The sequence below is a fragment of the Schistocerca americana genome, chromosome 1 (genome assembly GCF_021461395.2).
Source record: "Schistocerca americana isolate TAMUIC-IGC-003095 chromosome 1, iqSchAmer2.1, whole genome shotgun sequence".
NCBI lineage: Eukaryota > Metazoa > Arthropoda > Insecta > Orthoptera > Acrididae > Schistocerca > Schistocerca americana.
The window spans coordinates 753077221-753089681 of record NC_060119.1 but is presented as its reverse complement, the minus strand read 5'-3'; the positions used below and the strand labels follow the sequence as shown (position 1 = coordinate 753089681).

Below are 12461 nucleotides of genomic sequence, written 5' to 3'. Positions count from 1 at the left end.
GAGATGTAATAAGGAGGTGAAAACACGTACAGCAATGTCAAGGAGGCAGTGAATAAGAAGAGGAGACTTCTATGTGGGTGCACGGGCAGGGGCCTGAGGAAGAGACTGGCGAAGTGCCGCACATGTAGCGTGGCATTGTACGGAGCTGACACATGCATACTGTAAAAAGAGGAAGAAAGACGAACAGAAGCATTTGAGATATGGATTTGGAGGAGGACGAAAGGGATAAAATTGGTAGACAAAGTGAGAAATGAACAGGCGTTGAGAAGAGTGGAGAAAGAGAGATAAATTTTGAAGTACATTACTGATTCCCAAAGATGATAATGCACAAATAAAAATGAAAATGGGCCTATAACCCGAAACCTAGGTTGTGCAGTAACAAGGCAAAAAACAGTGTCTGTTTAGCTAATTTGCAATGTCTCAGCAAGAACCCACAGTTGGTTCAACTAAAATGATAAATTTCAAAGGTAATCAGGAAGAGGAAACATAATTAGCTTGGACACTTGATGAGAAGTGATCGTTGACTAATGGATGCTGTGGAAGGAACTGTGAATGGAAGAAGAAGAAGAAGAGCACGCAGAAGATACCAGATGGTGGATAGCATAAGATAGGAAACAATTATGACAAAACAAAGAGGGTAGCAAATGACAAGACTGCATGGAGAGCTACATGTGAAAACTTGATGATGATGATGATGATGATGGACACCCTGTATATTGTTTCGTTGATTATGTGGGATACGTTAACACTGCTTCCGGACTGAGGAGGAGAGCACCCCGTGACAAGTTGATTGCCTGAGTCTGCCGGTGCGGCATGTTCGAGTTTCATAATTTTTAGGGCACTGCCCGTAAAAGGCAGAGATGCGCATTCGAATCTCGGTCCACCACACAACATTGTCGCGTGTAATCGACATTCTGCAGTTCGGTTAGCAGACATGGCCTCGTGGGTGTAGGGTACAGCCAGGCAGCAAGTTGCGAGCTTTTCTGAGGGCGCGTCCCGCTTGGCAGTGTCTCTGGCGAGCTATTCTCACTGCACGGGGCGCCACGGAATTCCGCGCCACACAACTGTGGCCTGGCCGATACAGGAGAGTGCGTTTATACCACCATCGCTTACGATACGCGTGGCTGTTTTCGCACGTGAAGCGCGTGGAACATCTCTGGAATCCCCAGCCCCACTGGAATGAACACAAACGTCATGTGCACAGACTTGTTAACAATTAACAGTGACACTTGATTAGGAGCCATTGCCGTGGCTCGACTCCGCTGTGTACCCATGTGAAGATTCGTCCCTCTGACGTTTCCGCACGGTTTTTTTTATTCACTTTTATCCGCTTAGTCTGCAAACACATTCAAATATTAGCGTTTCTCCAAAATCCGAAGTCATATCTACTCTTTCCGAAGCACGCATCTCTAAATATAATTTCAAGTTACGGATAATAGCTGAATTGCAAAGAATATGACCCTGCAAGCTCTTGTTATTCGTCCTTTCCTCTCCAGCCTGCAGCAGATACGCCGTCATAGATCCGCAATATGCGTTTCAGAACAACAGCAACATTTCATATCACGCATCAAAAAAACATTTTTGTAATAACATCAGTAAAATATGTACAAGGTTTTGTATATTCATTAATAATTTATAACTGCCAACTGCAATGCTGCATAGTTAGAAGCTATTACCAGAATTAATTTTCAGAATGGATATTGTTTATAAAAATCGACGCACATTTACACACTCATCCACTTTTTCGAAAAACCCTATATATATATATATATATATATGGATTTTCGACTCACTGCTTTAGAACTAGTACCACTGGAGAGCAAAGAGTATAAATCGTCATTAACCTTAAAACTAATGTTGAGTCAGGCCTTTTTCTAAATCTAGTAGACATGTTATCATTACTAAAAATGAGTGCATATTAAAAAACTGCGGAATTATGGTTACCATTCATATTGTGATCTCAATAGCACACTTTTTTTTTTTTTTTGCTTCACTGTGAAGGAAAAAATAGCAGGATAAGAATTATTAACGCCGTCGAGGTCATCAAAACAATGCGAATTCTGGTGATCGAACAACATCGCACATGCACTGGATGTGTAACCAGAATATGGAAACAAATCTCAATCGGCAATCGAAATTTATACTTTCTATGCGCCCTTAAAACAATCCGAGCGAATTTCGTCTTTCTTTTCATAGTGCCGTAACTAAGTCATTCTTTCTCGATTATGAAATCTGCAGTACCGTTTCATATAAAAAGATCGTGTTCTCAATGACCTTTTACGGCAAAAACAAGAGAGAAAATCATCCTACTCATAACGGTATTTCGAAATACATAATTAGAGTCGCATTTCAGTAAACATGCACTATTCGTTTGAGTATTTGAAATTCACTTTCATCTGTAACCTCCGTGAGGCAATGAGAGAGGACCCTAACGACTTCTCCTCCGGAACTCCTCGGACGTTAGTGAATGTACAGCAAGTCCTCGGACAGCCGAATTACTCGTACAGTTTTCAGCAATGGTTTTCTAACCCTCTGTATCTTCGACGATGGTCTAATAAATGCAAACCAAAGACATAGGGAAAATTTCTGTCGTCAAAAAAGTTATATATTCCGTAGAACAGCCCTTAAAGTAAACTAAAGGAAACTTGCAGTTTAATATTTAGTCAACATTGAGATTAGTTGGTCGAGAATCTAGAAGTAAACCGTCCATGGTCTTACTGAAGCAATCGCGTAAAATGCTTGTGCCATCTCGCTCGGTGGCAAAACCAGAAAGAGATGTGATGGTACTGTGTATTCAGAGCCTTCCGGTGTGGCAGTAATAGGTGCTCTCCATACACTGAAGGAAGGTGGGCGTAATCGATGCGTTTGGAAGATCCCGGTTTTGTTAGTAGCCGGGAAAACATTACCCAGATTTTATACAGAAATTTTAAGTTTTATGTGGTGAAGGGAATCGAGATAAATTCTCTACCAAAAGCCCAGAAGATTTGTCGGTGTTGTGGAACATCAAGCTTACGGTCATTGCAATGAGACAACATAGATTATCTCCAGCACTTTGGACACTGTGATACAGATACACTTTCTGCTCTACAGATCCGTAATAAGGAGATCCTCAAGAATGTAGACCATGTCATCATATTACATTTAGACATGTACTGGGAGGTAGCCTCTTATAAGTGTGTCTTTTCCAAGTTATGTGGCAAATAATTGGTTAGGAATCATCTACTGACGTCCAAGAAGATTTCATTGTGTGATATTTCTAAAGCTGCGCGTGGACTGCAATTTATTGCAATGTTCGTGCCATACGCAAATAAAACAGAATTGGCTTCTGGTAACGCTGCTGCTGAAAGGTCAAAAAGTATGAGTCCTAATATGGAATCTTGTGGGACACCATATGTAATTAGTTCCGGGCTATCACTGTAAAACGAAACTGCGGCTTAGCTCCAGCAGAAAGAGATTCAGGACAGACACTGTGGGCATAATGATACTGCATCGTAAAGAAAGATGATGATATGTGTTCATTCGAGAAATGATGGTCTACTTTGCTTGGATTCGTGCGAAAGTGGTCAGATGGAACTGGGCCATTTCGTGGAACACTGCAGAATTTTGCGACTGGTGTCATTGGAGATAAATACTCTGCAAATAGCGTAGAGGCTTGTTGTATGGTAGAACAGCGAGATGGTGGACTTGCAATGAGACCGCATGTACGACCACCTGTCCGCTGGACAGAGATTTTAAAGCTAGAGGGCTGGGTCTCGACTGCAAGATCTTGCAGCCCGGCTTCGACAGAATCATTTGCAGAATCCTCACGGTGGAGATCCTCGAAAGTGAGGGAAAGCTGATGACGATCGGCCATAGATGTAGCGTGTTGATCCGAGAGCCGGTGGCCTGCGCGAGCTGGAAGCGTGCGAAAGTGGTGAGGCGTATGGCGGCGGGCCCGGGCGGCAGTCCGGCCGCCCCCCGCCGCCCGCCCCCCGCCGCTGCCGGGAATACCGCCGCCCTCGGCCGGCGCCGCCGCCGCCGCCGCCGCCCCCGGCGCGGCCCGTATTTGGGCGGGGTGCGCGCGCAGCGCCGCCTCCCCACTGCCTTGTTTGGGCGACGGCTATTCCTGTCGGCGCGCCCCTCCCCCGGCACGGGGCATATAGTCGCCGCCGCCGCCCGCCGCTCCCACTCGCTGCCAGAAGCTGCGCACCGGAGGACCCGCCGGCCGAGTCGTCACACTTCCCACAGGGTACGTACAGTGCAGTGCCGACGACCAGCAGTGACTCCTCGAGTGCGACGGCTCGAACGCTCTCGTGTGCCTCCGGGGTTCTGTTAACTCAGTGCCAGGTCAGCAATCCGACCGTTTCGGAAAGTTTTAAGAGTCTTAACATTTCATCGTCGTCGACTTCGTTACAGACCGAAGAACGGCTCACTTGTACAAGGAAGGGGGGGAGTAAATCTAAAGTGTTCTTCTCGAGAGAATCATCGTAACATTAGCCGGAAGTGATATACGAAAGTCGTGGAAAATCCGACAAGTGGCCGGGGACTCGAACCCCACTTCCTACAAAGCTTAATCCAATTTGTGAAAGTCTCGGACACAGCCTGTGGTTGGTCCTACGACTGTCCTTCCGCTCAGCTTAACTTTCAGATCTGCCAAATCTTCTTTCTGTGCAAAAAGTGCTAAGCAGTACAGATTTTCTGATTATACGTTGACCGTTGCTTGGCCCTGATTTGCTACAGCGTTTCTTTCACTTTCGAAGAGGACGGTCGTTTCGACGTCTAGCAAAGTGCAACAATCGACTGGCACGTTGATGTGTCCAGCACTTTATAGTGGACTGCTGAAACTACTCGCCAGTCCTCAAAACTTAGACAAGAGGCTCAGCGAGGTCGAGTCAAGTTTATGTCGGAAATGTAAATAGTTTAATACACAGCTCGAATATTGTAATTAGTACCCAGCAGTTCTCAAATCTGTACAGGGGCGTGCAATTTTGAAAATAACACACTTAGGACTACCAGTAAGTTTGGAGACTCAATACATCGTGGAAACTGTATGCATGCCGTCGAGGAGAATGTGAAAAAGCGAGGCTGATCGAATTCTAAGAACGATCAATGTTTTTGAGACCAAAACGAATGTAAACTATCCTTTCAACAAAATGGAGCTACCGTTTCCCTGATATACATGTTTTATCAGTGGAGATGCGAAGTCTCTGGTTATATAGTACTTCCTGGGGAAAAGTTTCTCTTAACACATTCGTTTCAGCTGATGTAGGAATTAAATAAATTTCAGTTTTCACTACCTGACACTCCAGTAAGGAGCAGCAGATGGCTTCTGAGGTGTCTGGAAGTCTCGATTCTCATGGACATCACGAAATACCTTCGATTTTAAGGTGCAATGCTTCCCTGACGCACCAAGAACGAAATAATGGAACGAGCCACACGTTTCTTATGTTTCCTCCGTGTTCTGACTACGCAATCATAGCGATGCCTGTGTATTAGCCTTATAGTATGTTTTGGTATTGCCTGTTCAGCGTCAGGACCTAGCATGAAAATAATAGTCGTCCATGAGTTAGTAGTTATAGAACACTACGTGAAAGTAGGCCAAAAACTATTGTAAGTTTAAATGATATAACAAGAAGATGATAAAGCGAGTGAATTTGGTAGCTACTGGTTGCTGTTCCTTTAATTTTACTATTGTGAAAGCTTTGCGTCAATGTTGGGCCTGTAACAGCAACCATCCCAGCATTTAACCTGAAGTGATCCGTGGGAAAATTAACTCACGATGGGCGAACTGATATCTGAAAGCAGTTTATCTCGAATGCTAGCCTGGTGTAAAAGTTGCATAGAAGAGGAAGGTTGTATAAGCTTCTCAGATGGGGTGAGGGCAATGAATATTTTGTTCAGAATTTTGATTTTCTTTGGTGTAGTCTGGAACACTGACGTGCCGATCACATTTTATAAATCATAGCCGTATATCACATGTGTGAGGTATTGCGATTCTTTTGGGGTGTTTCGCTTTTGTTTGAATCGTCTTTGCTGATTAGATCATTATTTCTTTCAAGCGGTTAGCGTGGACTTAATAAGATTTCTTCTCAGGGAGGGAGCTGTTGTTACCAGTAAATGTAGGCCCGAGCAATTCACTTGTGAGCAGTACGCATTACTGGGAGGAGTTATACAAAGAAGGATCATAAAAGCAAGGAGGGCCGAACAAACTGCGTTACAAAACGAAGGGACATTTCTTTTGTTGTATCAGCTATAAGAAGGGGTTTGGTACACACCAATAAATTACTCCTCAAATTGTACGGCTCTAAAATGTGAACCACCCTGGCGATTATGTTTGTGCTAGTGGTGCGATACAAGCTTAGATAGCAAGCTAGAACGTTGACTGTCTAACACCCGTAAATCTGACAGCAAAACTTGTATGAACTTTAGAGCAGTGAACGGAAATATCGTTAGCTGCGTTTCATTGCAAATAGTCAATGACTGGCCACTACTAACGAAATTTTAGAAAGCACATAATCAATCCGTGGGGCAAACTTGTGTAGTCAGCCACTGTGCGGTATCAGATCCTTCTGTTATCGACTCAGCTTGTTGTTCTGTGAAATGCATTTGAGTATTTTACTGTACTGTGTCGTGTTGTGCGACGGGAAACTGCCTGACGGGCCCACTGTGTTGTGTTGCAGAGTAACCAAGCAAAGCCAAGACCGTCAACATGTGCGACGACGACGTTGCTGCGCTCGTGGTGGACAATGGATCCGGTATGTGCAAGGCCGGGTTCGCCGGAGACGACGCTCCCCGCGCCGTCTTCCCATCCATCGTGGGTCGCCCCCGCCACCAGGTAAGTTTGCGAACTCCCTCGTACCCGTAAACAAAGAGCATCCGCACACAAACAAATCTGGAGCAGGGCTGGCAGGCTAACTCAGCACTTGCGGGTTTCCCGGAAGACAAAGTCTCATCAGCGATTGTCTATCGCTATGTCGGATTAAGACCGGGTTTGGCGGATCAGACGCTTGATACCGAACCGCTCATGAGGAACTGTATATACCATATATACCAAATGTTCCAGCATCTTATCTCTCGATTAGAATTTGTGTTTACGGCGAGCAACAATAAGGCCATCAATAGCCATACGGTTTCTACTGATAGACGAGTTTTTTATACTAAATAAAACAACAACAGCGAAAAAGGAAAGCCGAGCAAGCCATTATAAACACAGCAATTTGTAGATGCTCGAAAATCTTGTTGTTCTATTAAAATTACGTTCCAATTGAATAAAAATGTATCTTGTCAGAGATGCAGGTGTAAATATGGCGGAACAACAATAAACACGAGGTAGTAGTTTCTAATCGCGCCATTTGTTAATAAAATTTGTTGTCGTGTAGATCGCATCAGTTCTGAGTACACCCTTGAGCCTTCGGCAGCCAACTCTGCCATAATTCAGGACGATGAATCACTAATTAATACAGTTGCGAAACGGAAATGTGAACATTTTACTAACGATAATCAGAGTATTATTTTTGCGCTTAGAACTGTACCTTCGTTTGCATACCCTTGTGGCAGAGTATCGTGTGCTTTGGGACGCCATTCTTTGTCTTCACAAGTGCGCACGTGAAATGGTTCAAATGGCTCTGAGCACTATGGGACTTAACGTCTGAGGGCATCAGTCCCCTAGAACTTGGAACTACTTAAACCTAACTAACCTAAGGACATCACACACATCCATGCCCGAGGCAGGACTCGAACCTGCGACCGTAGCGGTCGCGCGGTTCCAGACTGAAGCGCCTAGAACCGCTCGGCCACACCGGCCGGCTGCGCACGTGATCTCGCAACAATGTAACCTCTTCTTTTAACACCATCACACAAGTTAGAGGACTTTCGTATTCACATTGAACCTATAATTGTTTAACCACAAGAAAAATATTGATTTCACACCTTGTGTTCTCAGACGAAAACGCACCGTAAGTATAGTTAAAAGTCCTTCCTGGCACAGATACTCCAAAACGATAATAATCATCCTCCTCTCACGTATGTCTGTTTTCGGTCAGATTCGGACGTCAGAAAGAAAGGTAATTTTGTATAGAGAGAAATTCAGTGAAAATGCTAGTTCAGAGCTACGTCTAACGCATAACTTTGTTATTTCAAGTGAGCAAACCCGAAAACCATCACTGTCGGGAAGTACTTGGCGTTTTTAGTTGAAAGCACGAAAATCAGTTTCTTAATCATTCGAATCTACCTGAAATTTTTTACTGATTGTTACCATTCCATCCTAATAACATCTGCAGTATCTGGTCTGGTAATTGGGAAATTCCTTTATAAGTGATTTTAATTGCCACAACGAACACATTGTTCGCCCCCGGCAGCTGAATGATCAGCGCGACAGAATGTCAATCCTAAGAGCCCGGGTTCGATTCCCGGCAGGGCCGGAAATTTTCTCTGCTCAGGAACTGGGTGTTGTGTTGTCCTAATCATCATCATTTCATCCCCATCGACGCGCAAATCACCGAAGTGGCGTCAAATCGAAAGACTTGCACCCGGCGAACGGTCTATCCGAAGGGAGGCCCTAGTCACAAAACATTTACATTTTAACGAACACTTTTTTTCAAAGTCTCTGTCAAAGTTTCTGGTGCATTTGTTACTACGCCGTCGCCGTTTGCAACAGACACTTACCATTTTCTTCTCTCCCTACAGGGTGTGATGGTGGGTATGGGTCAAAAGGACAGCTACGTGGGTGATGAGGCCCAGTCCAAGAGAGGTATCTTGACCCTGAAGTACCCCATCGAGCACGGCATCATCACCAACTGGGATGACATGGAGAAGATCTGGCATCACACCTTCTACAACGAACTGCGAGTCGCTCCTGAGGAGCACCCCATCCTGCTGACGGAGGCTCCCCTCAACCCCAAGGCCAACCGTGAGAAGATGACGCAGATCATGTTTGAGACCTTCAACGCCCCCGCCATGTACGTCGCCATCCAGGCCGTGCTCTCCCTGTACGCCTCCGGTCGTACCACCGGTATTGTGCTCGACTCCGGAGATGGTGTCTCCCACACCGTCCCCATCTATGAAGGTAACTACCGAGCTCCCTACGATAACTTCAGCAACACAGACAACGAAAATCTTTTCCACGAAGCTTCCTACTTTACGCAGCAGCAGTAGTTTTTATCTGTGTCTCCTGAAGGTTTCACTCGCGATTGTCTTACTTATGACGAGAAATTTATGACAAGACATTTTATGCAGGCCTCTGATCTCTGAAACAGCAACAACTGTGAGGTCCGATCCTGCAACTGCGAACAGTTTCGTACGTAGACCACTTTAGGTCGCTTGTCTTGTTGTGAAAAGAGGTCATGTTGGTATTTTCATACAACAAAGCTGTTCTTCCATGACCGAATCGCGAGTACTACGTTTCTCAGTTAAAATAACAAAGTGGCTATAGCATAATGGTAACGCTATACACTTTGTATTATGTGATTGTTTGGCGACCTTTTCAATGCAGAACCCGGCGCTTTGTTGTTCATTTTCGTGTTAGACGTAAGACATCTACTGCAGTACGTAAATGTATTGTCGTAGCCTTACTGCTGTAGCCTCGAATGTGGTCCTAACGTACCGAAGCTAGTGCGTGACCGAATTTACACCAAAGTAAATACTTAAAAGAAAAGAAAAACATATAAGAAAAAGAATGGAAAGAGAAAAACGACGCATGTGTTGCTAGATGATAGAGCGTAGGCTTCCATACGTTGCTACTGTTACCGTGTGGACCATTGTTTAACCCAAGACTGTTTATCTGTAATTGAGACACTGAAAGCGTATGTTTCCGAGTCAGAGATAGGCTACCACTTTCTCTTCTACTCAATGATCACAGCAGTGAGCATCTTTCGCATCGTTTTCCCATGACTCACTGTTGCTGTGACAGCTGATTGGCAAAACTAGTGCCTTGTAAGTGATTCATAACTTTGATTGTACCCAATTACGACTGCAAAATTTTATTGAGCGCCCAGGCTAGCAATATAACGGTAAATTTTGGGGTGGCTTCGAACCTAGCATTTTCAGAATAATATTGCGTTTCGTGCCCCAGTATAGAAGCATTTAAAATTCCCAAATCTCTTCAGGTTAATGATAGAAAATTTCGATCTTCTCCTAAGACAATTAATAGCGTCCTTGACGAATAGCCACACACGAAAAGTACTTGGGGAATGTTTCTACCCTTCCCCTCACACCCACAGCCAGCAAATCCTGCTAGAAGCATCGTAATAAAGAAAGGGGAGTTATGCTCATTTATTCCACCTTCCTAACTTCAATGTCTCAATCGAATACTACGACCCAGCTTCCTTCGCCTACTAACAAATACTGAATAGACAGTGGTAATGAGTAACAGTGTAGGAACACACTGACTGTCTCTTTGAAGAGACAGAACGACCTGCATAGCATTGTCTTAGTTACATTTAATGGGTGGAAGGAATGTCAGTGTTTGTGTTCCTTTGAGAGAGAAACAATTATTATGCTAGGAATCGGTGATGCCCTTGTGGGAAGAATTATTCACCTGAAATGACTTGTAGAAGCTACAGGAAATCTTATCCAGCATGGTAGGATGACGTTTGGAAACCCGCTCTTCTCGAACACGAGTCTAGTGTTCCAAACGCTGTCCACATCGCTCGCAAAGCTTCGGCTATAGCCCCACCATGTGACAGCAACCAACCTGCCTAGAATGTGTGGATTCTAGCAATTATGTTTATCACTCATGAGGCTAAAGTGGCTTAGGCACCTAATTGTATAACAATGCTGTCGAATCGAACGTGAGAAGATCACGCGTCGTGTCCATAGAAGGGGTGCTAAAGAGGTGGACACAGATTAGCGCCTGCTGCCCCCCCCCCCCCCCCCCCCGCCACGTCTCCGACCCACTCCCACCTTCCACCGGCACGAAGCCAAGTTAGTATTGGTGCTGCTAGCGACGCTATAAATATACCCGTTCCCCTGCGCTGTGTATAGCATCCGCCTGAGCCGCCGCTGTTTGTGCGAAGAGGAATAGTGGCACAGCCCCCCCCCCCCCCTCCCCAGTTTTCAACTTCATCTCCCGCTTTCTGTTGGAAAATTCCACACTCCTGTTCTAGATTGCGGACGCCTGAAACCCAGGCTATGTCTCGGAATATTGCCTCACACAAAGAAGATCTAACAAGAAAAAAAATTCAGTCTCTTTGCCTTTCGTTAGTCACAAGACATGCTGATCTTGAACAGTTGCTGTGGTAGTGTGTGTGTCGCTTTCCAATGACGAGTGAAAACCGCCTACCGTAACGCAATGGAATGTGAACAGTAGGGACTTAGTTACATCAACAGATTTTGTTTGTTTAGTATCGCTGTCTTACGAACACTCGTAACTTACAACAGAGAGAACGGTACATCCAAACACCATTTCTCCCTGGTGCTAGGTCGAAAACTTTCCTGTGTGGAACTTGAAACATAGAAAACTGTTTCTTATTACATACCGAACCTCACACGTGCCAAACATTTTAACAAAATAGTGCTCCATGGTTGCCATATGTCGTTCATGTAACACATATAATTTTCATTTCTGATGCATAATTCACAAACAGAGTGCACAAAATAATAAACGTAGCCATAATTCCGTGCCATAGCCACAAAGATAATCTATGACAAGTCGCAGATGAAAATCGGCCATACTGAAGTTTTAACGGAATACTGCCGGCATTTAGGTTTCCACTGGAGACACGTCTTCGCCTAATAGCCCAGTGCAGAGGAAAAGATCGCCCCACTCACTGCTCGTTTTCAACAGCATCCCAGTTTTTGCTTAAAATGCTGTAGGGAAAAGGTCCGAGTCCGTGGCCGTTCTGGCTCTGAGCACTATGGGACTTAACATCTTAGGTCACCAGTCCCCTAGAACTTAGAGCTACTTAAACCTAACTAACCTAAGGACATCACGCACATCCATGCCCGAGGCAGGATTCGAACCTGCGACCGTAGCAGTCCCGCGGTTCCGGACTGCAGCTCCTAGAACCGCTCGGGCATCGCGGCCGGCCGTGGCCGTTCTAACCAGCAGCGTACTAAGACCACCTTCCCTGGACACCAGTCCAGAGATTGAATATACTGACTATTGCGTTGTCGTGGGTCTGCAAATAATTTAAATATAGAAAAATAATGTTTTCTTTGATACTTAATTTCCAAACTGCAATATATTCTAAAGAAAGTACTTAATTTCCAACCTTTATATTTACTTTGTCTGTAATGTTTTTCTATTATATTGCAAATGTAATGTGCCATCCGAGTACGGTTTCACAGTTTTCGAAATAATTAGGCAGACGTCAATAATGTTTTCTCTTGTGTACTTCTACTGCGTCGTTGTTAATGACAGAAGTAAATCCAAAAAGTAAAGTTACCCCTTAGAAACTTATCATCGTGAGAATGGTTTCTACAAGCATCCGTGCAGAAGCCGTGGCGAATACGCAAATCACCAACTCAAGTGAGGTTAGAAATTG

General features: G+C 44.6%; 1 protein-coding gene across 1 annotated transcript in view; it reads left to right on the top strand.

Moving 5' to 3' along the window:
* The first annotated feature begins 4069 nt into the window (after positions 1-4069).
* The window catches only part of LOC124611174 (actin, muscle), an 11316-nt gene continuing 2924 nt past the window's right edge, over positions 4070-12461 (top strand). The window contains exons 1-3 of the mRNA XM_047140222.1: positions 4070-4228; positions 6660-6814; positions 8665-9043. Of these exons, the coding sequence (XP_046996178.1) occupies positions 6689-6814; positions 8665-9043 (505 nt within the window). The 5' untranslated portion in view covers positions 4070-4228; positions 6660-6688. The remainder of the gene's footprint in view (positions 4229-6659; positions 6815-8664; positions 9044-12461) is intronic.